At 52.8% G+C, this 12500-nt stretch overlaps 2 protein-coding genes across 2 annotated transcripts in view; one reads left to right on the top strand and one right to left on the bottom strand.

Annotated features, from left to right (window-relative positions):
* The window catches only part of chd6 (chromodomain helicase DNA binding protein 6), a gene marked incomplete at its 5' end in the record, with an annotated part of 43511 nt that extends 36008 nt beyond the window's left edge, over positions 1 to 7503 (bottom strand). Inside the window, 5 exons of the mRNA XM_084460690.1 lie at positions 301 to 450; positions 898 to 1066; positions 1935 to 2174; positions 2262 to 2551; positions 7477 to 7503. Coding sequence (XP_084316816.1) covers positions 301 to 450; positions 898 to 1066; positions 1935 to 2174; positions 2262 to 2551; positions 7477 to 7503 — 876 coding nt within the window. The remainder of the gene's footprint in view (positions 1 to 300; positions 451 to 897; positions 1067 to 1934; positions 2175 to 2261; positions 2552 to 7476) is intronic.
* A 2861-nt stretch (positions 7504 to 10364) lies between these two features.
* ripor3 (RIPOR family member 3) overlaps positions 10365 to 12500 on the top strand; it is a gene marked incomplete at both ends in the record, with an annotated part of 31325 nt that continues 29189 nt past the window's right edge. The window contains 2 exon segments of the mRNA XM_084460689.1: positions 10365 to 10442; positions 12032 to 12052. Of these exon segments, the coding sequence (XP_084316815.1) occupies positions 10365 to 10442; positions 12032 to 12052 (99 nt within the window).

Below are 12500 nucleotides of genomic sequence, written 5' to 3'. Positions count from 1 at the left end.
AGAGAGGGAGGGAGAGAGAGGGAGAGAGAGAGAGAGAGAGAGAGCCCAACAGAGGAGAGGAGCAGAGGAGAGAGAGAGACCAACAGAGGAGAAGAGAGATAAGACGAGAGATGAGCAGAGAGAAGAGAAGAAGAGAGAGAGAGAGAGAGAGAGAGAGAGAGAGAGAGAGAGAGCCCAACAGAGGAGAGGAGCAGAGAAGAGAGAGAGAGAGAGAGAGGGAGAGAGAGAGAGAGAGAGAGAGAGAGAGAGAGAGAGGGAGAGAGAGAGAGAGAGAGAGAGGAGTGGAGCGCGGGCGGCTACCTCAGCCTGCCAGGCGAGGGTGGCGGCGTTGAGGGCGGGGATTCGTCCGGCGCCCAGCACAGCGATGGTCTCCCCGTCGTCGTCCACAACCTTGAAGTCCAGGTCCTCATTATACTTCCTCCTCTTCACCTGGCGGCCCGAACGACGCTTCTGCCCGACGGGAGGGAGAGAGAGAGAGGGAGGGAGAGAGAGAGAGGGAGGGAGGGAGGGACGGCGGGAGAGATGGAGGGGGGGAGGGAGAGATGGAGGGGGGGAGGGGGGGAGGGAGGGAGGGAGAGAGGGAGGGAGGAAGGAGGGGGGGACACATCAATACTAGGGCTGGGTATCGATACTGATTTCCAAAAATTAATGAATGAATGAATGAATCAATCAATGAATCAATGAATCATTGAATGAATGAATGAATGAATGAACTATTCATTCCTTCATTTAGTCATTAAATAAAAGATCGATTTTGGGATTCATGAATCGATTCTGAATCGTTTGATTCATGAATCGATTCTGAATCATTAGATTCAGAATCGATTAATGGATTTTTTAAACCCAGCCCTAGTGGGGGGGCGTGGTGGTGGGGGTCGGGGTGAATGGGCCTCTCACCGTGCCGTCCAGGGGGTCTCCGCCGTCCTCGGCGCCCGGCGCCAGCGCCGCCGCGCACGCCTCCTCCTCCTCGCTCTCGCCCGCCCCCCCCTCCCTCCCCCTCTCCTGCAGGGCCTCGCTTTTCCTCTTCCCCTTCTTCTTCTTCTCCACCGGCACCGCCCCCTGCTCCCTGAACACACACACACACACGCACACACGCACGCACACGCACGCAAGCGCACACACACACGCGCACGCACACGCACGCCCGCACACACACACACACGCGCACGCACACACGCGCACGCACACACACACACACACAACACACACACATGCACGCACGCACAACACACACACGCAACACACACAACACAACACGCGCACACACGCAAACGCGCACACACAAACACACACACACGTACACAGTGGCGCGATTACGCACACACACACGCAAGCACACAACACGCACAACACACACAACACACACGCACACACAACACACACACACACGCACGCACACACACACGCAAGCACACAACGCACACACAACACGCACAACACACACACGTACACAGTGGCGCGATTACAAACGCGCTGTTGGGGAACGTATAGAGATATTAGATATTAGATGAGAACATGCAAGCCTCTCTGCCCCGCGGAGTTGATTGCCTACACAGCCATTTAGTTTAAACGCTTTTATTGAGATGATTAGATTCGCTGTGTGTGTGTGTGTGTGTGTGTGTGTGTGTGTGTGTGAGAGAGAGAGAGAGAGAGAGAGTGTTTGGGGATTGGTGGAGATAACGGGGTTTCCTCAGTCACTCTCTGTCCTCCTTCTCTCATATCTGCCCGTCCGAGCCAACGGACAGGAACACGGAACGTTCTAGAGATTTGCAAAACACCACTGAATGGAACACATTACACCCTCTCTCTCTCTCCCTCTCTCTCTCTCTCTCTCTCACACACACACACACACACACACACACACACACACACACACACACACACACACACACACACACACACACACACACACCCGGTCCGAATCGGCCTCTTACCTGGGCTTGCGCCCCCTCTGTCTAGGAGGGGGGGGTGCGGGGGTGTGCTTGCAGCCGGCCGGGGTGGCGACCAGGACCAGGACGGGGGGCGGGGCCGGGGCCGGCGCCGGGACTTTGACCTTGGGCTTCCTCCCCCTCTTGGCCGGACCGGGCGGCTTCGCCTCCGCCGCCGCCTTCTTCACCTCCTTCACCTCCTTGCGCTCCCTCTGCTCCCTGGCCTCCCGGCTCTTCTTGGGCTCCCTGCTCCTCCGGGGCGTCGCCTCCTTCCCCTCCCTCGGCTCGCGCTCCCTCCTCCTCTTTGGTTTGCTCTCCCTCTCCCTCTCCCTCTCTCCGCCGCGCTCCTTGCGGTCTTTTTTCTTCCGTTTCTTCTTCACGCGGGCCCCGCCCCCTCCGTCGTCCTCCTCGCTCAGGGGGGAGGAGGGGGGGCAGGAGGTTAGGGCGCGCCGGCTGGCCCCCGCCGCCTCGCCGCCATGCTTGGTGTGCGCCATGCAGTGATTGGAGGTCCCGACCAGGAGGCGGAGCTGGTCCTTGGAGCCCAGGGTGCCTCTGGGTAATGTAGTCTGTGGGTCCGAGGCGCTGGCGGTGGCTGTAGCTGGAGTGTGCTTTAGACTGCTGGACTGAGGAGCGGAGAGGAGAGGGTTAAACTCAGACAGATGGGTCATCATTAGGAACAGGCGAGCGAGGACGATAATGGAGCCATTACGTTTAATTGAGGCCATTTTGTTTGATTGTGCCGGCGTGTTCGGAGTGTGTTGACGCGGCGAATGTGAGGGGTTTACAGGTGACGGCGGAGCGGGAAGAAACGCACGCCGAGTCGCCAGCGAAACCCACGTTAACTCGGGAAAAAAACAACACGGGAGTGCATACGAGGTCTCGGCCGCATCCCGAACCTTCCCCCGAGGTCGACCGGCCAATCGAACGCAGACGAGAGAGGCCGGAGCGGCTACGATACGCTCGTCCATGACATCAATGTTTCCACCGCTAATTAGAGGTCCGGCCCAGAATCCCCCACTACGGGACATTTAACACCATTCCCCGAATTCCTGTCTGGCTCCGCGTTCCTCCTTCCCCGAGCGTTCCCCGGGCTCTCCGGCCCTCCTCGCCGTGTGGAAGGGGCGGGGCCCCGGCTGTGACGTCACGACGCCGCGGAGAGCGCATCTGTGAGCGCGGCGGTCGCGTCCTGCGTCGGGGACGAGGGAGTGACAGCGTGTAGCGTTTTATGTTTTAATGTTTGGGTGCTAGTAGACCCGAGTTTGGGGAGATGCCATTTGGGGAAGAACCGTGATGGAGATCTCTGTTCCTTTTTATGACCTGCACTAGCCTCTTGCTAGCAAGTTAGCGATGCAGGGGTGTGTGGGGGGTATCAGGGTGTGTGTGTGGTGGGTATCAGGGTGTGTGTGTGTATCAGGGGTGTGTGTGTGGGGAGGCTTGCCAGAGGTTAGCTAGCTCAGGGTTAGCTAGCATACAGCACGGCGAATGCATGGATCTGTAGCCAACTAGCCTCAGCAGGTATGAGAATCAAGTCAATGAATCACACACACACACACACACACACACACACGCACACCACACCACACCACACCACACCACACCAGTTGGAATCAGGGCCGTCGCCACGGAAACAGGCTCTGTACCAAGCTGCGGGGAGCTGCAAACGTAAACACGCAGTCTCCATGGTAACCCTTTCGTTGCCGGCAGGCTGGACGATTTCATATATTTTCCTCCATTTTGCTCCAAATCAGCTGAGCTAGTCACACACACACACACACACACACACACACACACACACACACACACACACACACACACACACACACACACACACACACACACACACACACCTACCTGATACCCTACACATCTACACACACACACACACCTGATACCCTACACATCTACACACACACACACACACACACACACACACCTACCTGATACCCTACACATCTACACACACACACACCTGATACCCTACCTATCTACACACACACACACACACACACACCTGATACCCTACCCATCTACACACACACACACACACACACACACACACACCTACCTGATACCCTACACATCTACACACACACACACCTGATACCCTACCTATCTACACACACACACACACACACACCTGATACCCTACCCATCTACACACACACACACACACACACACCTGATACCCTACCCATCTACACACACACACACACACACACACCTGATACCCTACCTATCTCCACACACACACACACACACACACACACACACACACCTACCTGATACCCTACACATCTACACACACACACACACACACACCTGATACCCTACCTATCTACACACACACACACACCTGATACCCTACCTATCTCCACACACAACTACCTGATACCCTACCCAGCTACACACACACACCTGATACCCTATCTACACACACACACACACACACACACCTCTACCTGATACCCTAGCTATCTACACACACACCTATCTGATATACCCTAAATGATGCTCTACCTACACACCTACTGTATGATATGATATATGATACGTTTATTACAGTGTTGTGCTCTCAAGGTGCTCCGCCCACACGCGGAACGTGAAGCCCAGGCCCAAACGGGTTCTGCAGGGGAACCTTCCGCTCTTTGCGGGTTCTTCACCCCAAAATCTATGGAATTCCGGAGGCCTTTTTTAAAATTCTGGTTCACACTCATATTTGTTAAATCAATCTTACCACAGCATTCTAAAGAAGAACAATGCTGCGAGATATACGATTTAACACATTTAAATATTGCTAGAGTATGCTAAATTGAGAGAGATAAGTGGTTGTGCTGCTCGGGGAAAACGGCGTCTTTTGTAGACCGCTGTTTGGATTCGCTACGGCAATTATAATAATTATGATCATTTGGTGTTGGGTCGAAACCAGAGCATAAAAAACCATGTTAGGGTGCCCCACTCCCTGAGAGGCATCGCCACACCTGGTCCAAAGCATCCAGGAGTGCTGAGATTCAATCAGCAACACGGGACATTCCTCCGTGGCTTGATTTGGGAGGGAGGGCGTACCCGAACCCACGAACCGTGAACCTGAGACTGACAGGATTCACCCTGGCAGAGGGAATGTTCCCTCGCTGACAGCTCGTAGCAGGCTTGTAGCGCAAATGTTACATACTGCAGCTTTAAGATTAAAGGTCCTGTAGGTGCTGATACCCTATTTACCCGTACCTACACACACCTAACTGATACACTACCTGACTACCGGATACCCTCTGCCAGTCAGCGTTGCCAAATACATTTGTTTTATTTTTTTATTACCCCGAGTGACAATTGTTCTCCAATGACAAAGTCAGTCAGCGTTGCCAGATTAGCAATAAATTGTGACAATAGATCTCAGGCATTTCCGTCTTCAGGCATTTAAAAATTCTGAAGAATATGCCTGAGGGCCGAAACGCCAATCCAATAACAGCGAAACACAAAAGGAGCATGAGTGTGTGAGACTCTTTTCCCGCTCTCAAGTCTGCTTCCAGTGATCAGGACCTCTCACTACGATCCTCGGCCTACGTTTTCTACACAACAGTTAGTTCTAAGGCAACAACAGTAACATACAGTCGTATAATTCTGAAAACCAGGAATCGTACCGTAGGCCGTGTCAATTGTAAATCATTCCAGTAATATGCATGCAGCCTACAGTACCTCTCCTGGAAATCCTTACTCACACAAAACAGCTTAAAATAGAACTCACTCGGTCGGTTTGGTTTGTCTGACAGTTCAAGCCGAAAATAGCCAATGTCAAAGGAGATTCTCCACTGAAAGAAAGAGCTGTTTATTTCCCAGATTAAGACTTAACTTGGGTCCAGGAGATCTGCCCGTGAACAGAACGAGCAAAAGAACAACAAACAGAACTCTAACAACTGTGAGACAACAACAACAACGACAACACAGAAGGACCTTCCTCCTCCTCTCACTACATCCACCTGCTTCCCTCTCTCCATCACTGAGGTCACACACACACACACACACACACACACCTGCAGCCGACTCTGTACACCGGTGCTTCATGGCCCTACGCGCACACACACACACACACACACACACACACGCACAGTCAGCCTCCGTGGCGTGCTGCAGAGTGCGGCGTTCTTGCCAGCCACTTTCGTCTGCCACTCGGAGGCTGCCTGCAATCACATTCCCTGTGAATCAATACCAGCGCCGGGGCTGGCGAGCTAACACTGTAACACTCCTGCCTTGCTGCATGCACGTCAATGCCTCTTCCCTGCTAGCTAACTCAACACCAGCATCCCCTTAGCAGCTGGGAGAGGCTAGACTAGGCTAACATACATCCCCTCTGCTAGACTAGGCTAACATACATCCCCTCTGCTAGACTAGGCTAACACACATCCCCTCTCTTAACAGCCAGGCTAGGCTAAGCTAACAAAAACACAGCTGAGGCAGCTTGACACAGGTCCACTTCTCCTTTCGACCATAAACACCTGTTAGCAAGCTAAGCTAGGCTAGCACAATAAGCACTACTCCAGCAGTCAGGCTAAGCTAGGCTAGGCTAAGCTAGGCTAGAGCCAGGGGGCTCTTCCCTTGATTCACATGCTACCAGCCTGACCGGGGAGGCTGGGGGGGGAGGCAGGCAGGCGGACAGGGACCCAATCAGGGACGGGAGGCAGGGCATGAAGGAGTCGGGGTAGGAAGACAGGGCAGAAGGGCAAGGCAGGGCAGGTAGGAGGAGGGCAGAGAGGCAGGTGGGGCAGAGAAGCAGGGAAAGGGGTCGAGATACGGGGTGGGAGGCATTGCAGGGAAGAGGAGCAGGGGGGAATCCGCAGACAGGAATGGCGGGAGGAATGCGAGCTCACACGCGAACTCGCTACATACTTCCTCAAAAGAGAGAGGGAGGGGGGGAGGGGGGAGGCTGAGGTAGTTTGGCTGAGCTGATGATAACACTGACAAACTCCCACAGATGTAGTGACTAGAGTTCCACACTATTGACTCCATTCACACAAACATAGCACACACATTACCAGTCTTAGGTGAAACTAGGCTCTGGCTGAATAGCCATTCCTATTCAATACACTAGTTCACGACGCTCACACAATTAAAACCTATTCCGTAGTCGAGGTAGCCGTGCCTGCTAAGCTAGCTAGGGAATGGCCGCCTTGTGTGCTGCAGCAGAATCACTATCCGACTCGCAAGTGTGACTCACCTCTCTGCTCCATTAGAGAAGCAATGTGAAGTCATCAAGATGAATACTCAACCGAACAGAACAGCATCAGAACGGGCTTCGGGGGAACATACAACAGGGTATCTCAAGGTTGCTGCTCATGCCGTCTTATTCTGTGTGTGTGTGTGTGTGTGTGTGTGTGTGTGTGTGTGTGTGTGTGTGTGTGTGTGTGTGTGTGTGTGTGTGTGTGTGTGTGTGTGTGTGTGTGAAAGAGTGAGTGAGTGAGTGAGTGAGTGAGTGAGTGAGTGAGTGTATGTATGCGTGTGATTGAGTGAGTGAGTGAATGTCTGTGTACAGTATGCAAGATATAATTAAATAACATACCTGCTTGTCCTTCTTATGTATTTTCATGTTTCTCTATTCTTCTGCTGCATCTATTGGACAGATGAACAATGAAAATGGAAAAGGTTTTTTTTTTAGGACCCAAGTATTGAATAAAAGTATCAAAGCGTTATGGTGTCGTGACAATGTGATGTTTAGGCACTGTCTACTTCTGTAGTTATTACAAGACTGCTAATACTATGGTAGCTACTCTACCATAACACTGGACCCATTTACCCATTTCACAGATCGTGCGTAGTCTGGCCTAGAATAAAAAAATAGCTAATATCAATAAAGAATTTCCATTGAGAATAGTATAGTTCATGGGTTTGAACTAGTGTTTATATCCAGGGAACCGGCCCAAATAAGGAAAACACAGATCCCAACAAACCTCCTAGATACAACCTCACCTATATTTGCCTTAACAGTTGGTGAGCATGGTTGTTTTCATGACAAAGTGTAGTCCCAGTATACTCCAAGTTCACCATGAGTCGATTCTCTCTAGGAACTAGGACCGTCTGACCAAGCGTCTCAATCAAACACAGATTTAGCAGCATCGGCTTGGTGTACACATGGTCTATACTTTTACTGCTGTTCCGATATCTACTTAGGGTGGAGGACAAGTGGCCTGGATTCCTGACGGCAGGGATGTTTGTTCTGTTGAGTGAATTATGTGCAGGTGTGTCAGCCCTACTAACCCACACAGCTCTGCTTTAGGAGGACACACAGCAGTCACACACGCAAAACCCCAACAGAACAGGACAATGATGGCAATATTCTGCTTTCATTGTCGTTGTTAAAAGACATGGTCAATGTAGGTATCATGTATTTGATGTCAGCTTCTATCTTAAGTCTTGATTTAATCGAGGAGAGCCGGTGGAGCAGGTGGGGCCCCGGGTCACCTGTGCGTCAGGCGGCCCGGGGTCTTTGTCTGGTGGCCAGAGGTTGACGCACGGTAACGCACAGCCACCGCGCAGTGACATCCAATTTCCATGAGAATGATTTGCCTAAAGCACAGCCGACCTAGCATAAAGCTAAGCTAAGCTGCCCACCTGCGAAAACGAGCATCAAGGCAAGACATGTGCAATCGAGAAGTACAGAACAGATTTGCCACAAGTTGACCGCGTATAGAAACTTCTCCCGTGTTTGGGAAGGTGTTCTTCATCGAAACAGCGACCTAAAATAACAGGAAGATCGGCGGCGAGGTGTCCTGTTTCAAATAGCAATCTATCGAGCTAGCCATGCTAACTGTAATGTCACTGCATCGATGTGATATATTCCAGTCCTTCCACGTGTGAACACCCCCTAAACCCCCTAAACTCCACCTCGCAATACCCCTCACCTGCCCGGACAACACTCACCGGTCAGCACATCACCGGCCAAACACTGCGTTTTACCTCAGTATTTATTCCCAAGGACACAAAAACGCCATGACAGTTTAGAAAAATGCATAAAAAATTAGAGGGGGTGGGAGACTGAGGGGAGGAAGAGAGAAAAAAAAAACTCCGTGCAATTTCTTAATCCCGATAAAGGCTCGAGCCCGAGAGTTCATTCAGGAGGGATGCACGAGCTCCCGGTCGACCGGCACCGGCACGAGCCCCGCTGCACAACCCCCATCCCAAATATAAAAGTTAAAAGACCTACTTACCTAAAATGGCTACTGCAGCAGCCAAAATACAAACAGCTATTATTTGGTGAAGTTTAGCACTGGCCGACTGCTCCAACAGCCTAACCTTAATTGGGACCCGTAACATTCAATTTTTCATTGGCTGTTCCGTAGCGCAGCTGGGTCGATGGATATTTCCATTGGTCCCGCAGCTGTCAACCAAGGCGTGCCGTTTGAGCAAGCTACGTTTGTCTGAGAGCTACATATGAGCACCATTGTGCCCTCCTTGCTCTTTGCATTGATGTGAACCTCCTCTTTCCCGATTCTATTCTGGTAATGCTTACCGCAGATCGTAACATAAAAAAGGTCTTTTTCATCTGTGTGCGTCGGTCTCCGTCGTTGTCATTGAAGCCGCATTTATTTTATTTCTCACCTCGATGCAGCGGCGCTCCGGCGGTTTTAGATTTCTCCTTCGCGTCCACCAATCGCGGTGCTTTTTGCTCTATCATTACGGCGCTGGAGGAGGAAAAAAAGTGACATTCCACGTCTTTGCTGCTCATGTTTCGTTGCCCGGATGTTAAATGTCCTGGAATAAAAGACGTTTGCTTTTCTGCCGCATGCATCTGCGGGCTGATCAGTGAAATGTGTTCGGCAGCAGACTACAGATGTGCGGGCGTGTAGAGGAGCAGTGGGGGGTTCCTCGGTGGGGGATTAGAAGGCTCTTTGTTGTGAGTTGTACAGGGAAGTTTGCGTAGTGTAGCAAAGTCCTCCCCACCCTCCGTGAAACCACATGTTATCCAAGCCAGAAGTGTTGCAATGTGCCCTCCCCGCCGAGTAACATGGAAAATTGCTTTATCAGGAGACAGTTGATCTGAACTGGGGCAATGGAACATCCTACCCAGCATCACCTTAACCCAAAACTAAATTAGCATGACTGTGCTAGATAGTCCTTCAGGTGTGTTCTCACTGGTTTCACTGGTTTCCAATCTATAGGCCTATATTTGATAGATTCAGCTAACATAAGCAGCCAATAAGGCCTTTTTTCTGTAGTCTCATCCCAACCCCCTACAATAGCTCTTCCTCAGAGAAGTGTGATCTGAGTGTTACGAGACGAGTTATGTAAGGGTAAAGTAATCAGGCATCTGTTCCATGCTTCGCTGCAATGCCTTGCATTAGTTCAGTTCCTCCCTTCCTCCCTCACTGGTTCCCTCACTTGGCCCTTCGCCCAGAGAGCTGGAAACAAGAACATTTTCTTGGGTTTTGGCTTTCTACGTTCAGATCGTCCATGTCGGTGTTCCACCTGGGGGTGGAGGGGATTCTGTCCTGCTGCTTTCCTCCAGGGTCTCCTGTCCTCTCCTCCAGGGTCTCCTGTCCTCTCCAGGGTCTCCTGTCCTCCTCCAGGGTCTCCCAGGGTCTCCTGTCCTCTCCTCCAGGGTCTCCTGTCCTCCTCCAGGGTCTCCTGTCCTCTCCAGGGTCTTCTGTCCTCTCCTCCAGGGTCTCCTGTCCTCTCCTCCAGGGTCTCCTGTCCTCCTCCAGGGTCTCCTGTCCTCTCCAGGGTCTCCTGTCCTCTCCAGGGTCTCCTGTCCTCTCCAGGGTCTCCTGTCCTCCTCCAGGGTCTCCTGTCCTCCTCCAGGGTCTCCTGTCCTCTCCAGGGTCTCCTGTCCTCTCCAGGGTCTCCTGTCCTCTCCAGGGTCTCCTGTCCTCTCCAGGGTCTCCTGTCCTCCTCCAGGGTCTCCTGTCCTCCTCCAGGGTCTCCTGTCCTCTCCAGGGTCTTCTGTCCTCTCCTCCAGGGTCTCCTGTCCTCCTCCAGGGTCTCCTGTCCTCCTCTAGAGTCTCCTGTCCTCCTCCTCCAGGGTCTCCTGTCCTCTCCAGGGTCTCCTGTCCTCCTCCAGAGTCTCCTGTCCTCCTCCAGGGTCTCCTGTCCTCTCCCAGGGTCTCCTGTCCTCCTCCAGGGTCTCCTGTCCTCTCCTCCAGGGTCTCCTGTCCTCTCCAGGGTCTCCTGTCCTCTCCAGGGTCTCCTGTCCTCCTCCTCCAGGGTCTCCTGTCCTCTCCAGGGTCTCCTGTCCTCCTCCAGAGTCTCCTGTCCTCCTCCAGGGTCTCCTGTCCTCCTCCTCCAGGGTCTCCTGTCCTCTCCAGGGTCTCCTGTCCTCCTCCAGGGTCTCCTGTCCTCCTCCAGGGTCTCCTGTCCTCCTCCAGGGTCTCCTGTCCTCCTCCAGGGTCTCCTGTCCTCTCCAGGGTCTTCTGTCCTCTCCAGGGTCTCCTGTCCTCCTCCAGGGTCTCCTGTCCTCCTCCAGGGTCTCCTGTCCTCCTCCAGGGTCTCCTGTCCTCCTCCAGGGTCTCCTGTCCTCCTCCAGGGTCTCCTGTCCTCCTCCAGGGTCTCCTGTCCTCCTCCAGGGTCTCCTGTCCTCTCCAGGGTCTCCTGTCCTCCTCCTCCAGGGTCTCCTGTCCTCCTCCTCCAGGGTCTCCTGTCCTCTCCAGGGTCTCCTGTCCTCTCCTCCAGGGTCTCCTGTCCTCTCCAGGGTCTCCTGTCCTCCTCCAGGGTCTCCTGTCCTCCTCCTCCAGGGTCTCCTGTCCTCCTCCTCCAGGGTCTCCTGTCCTCCTCCTCCAGGGTCTCCTGTCCTCTCCAGGGTCTCCTGTCCTCTCCTCCAGGGTCTCCTGTCCTCTCCAGGGTCTCCTGTCCTCCTCCAGGGTCTCCTGTCCTCTCCTCCAGGGTCTCCTGTCCTCTCCTCCAGGGTCTCCTGTCCTCTCCTCCAGGGTCTCCTCTCCTCCTCCAGGGTCTCCTGTCCTCTCCAGGGTCTCCTGTCCTCTCCAGGGTCTCCTGTCCTCCTCCAGGGTCTCCTGTCCTCCTCCAGGGTCTCCTGTCCTCCTCCAGGGTCTCCTGTCCTCTCCAGGGTCTCCTGTCCTCTCCAGGGTCTCCTGTCCTCCTCCAGGGTCTCCTGTCCTCTCCTCCAGGGTCTCCTGTCCTCCTCCAGGGTATGTCTCCTGTCCTGCTGTCCTCCTCTACGCGTGCGTAGATTATGAGACAATGGGTCCCTGGTCACTGACGCGTTTTATAAAATACAACCTTTATTTATCCAGAGGAACCCATTGAGACTAAAGTCTCACTTGCAATGGCGTCCTGGTTACAAAGCATTCAGGATTTCAAAAGCATGCACCTCTTCGACCTCTTCAAATTAATTTAGCACATTTTTTTTAATTTTCCCAATGAGACTAAAATCAATGTGTATTTCTCCCCACAGAGCAGTCTACTCAGCCCTTCCAAAGTCCTATCGAGGAACTCTGCGGATAAATATCCTTTTATGGTGGTTTCTCTCTTGTGACATCTTCAAAGTGAACGTTTAGGCTATTCCTTCAGTTTTTCAGCGGGACTTTGACACGAATGACTAAAGCCCTTGGACTATGCTACAATAAATCCAACGTT

This window comes from Borostomias antarcticus, assembly GCF_949987555.1.
Source record: "Borostomias antarcticus genome assembly, chromosome: 33".
Taxonomy (NCBI): Eukaryota; Metazoa; Chordata; class Actinopteri; order Stomiiformes; family Stomiidae; genus Borostomias; species Borostomias antarcticus.
The sequence above is the reverse complement of the archived record's forward strand: the minus strand, read 5'-3'. Positions and strand labels throughout refer to the sequence as shown.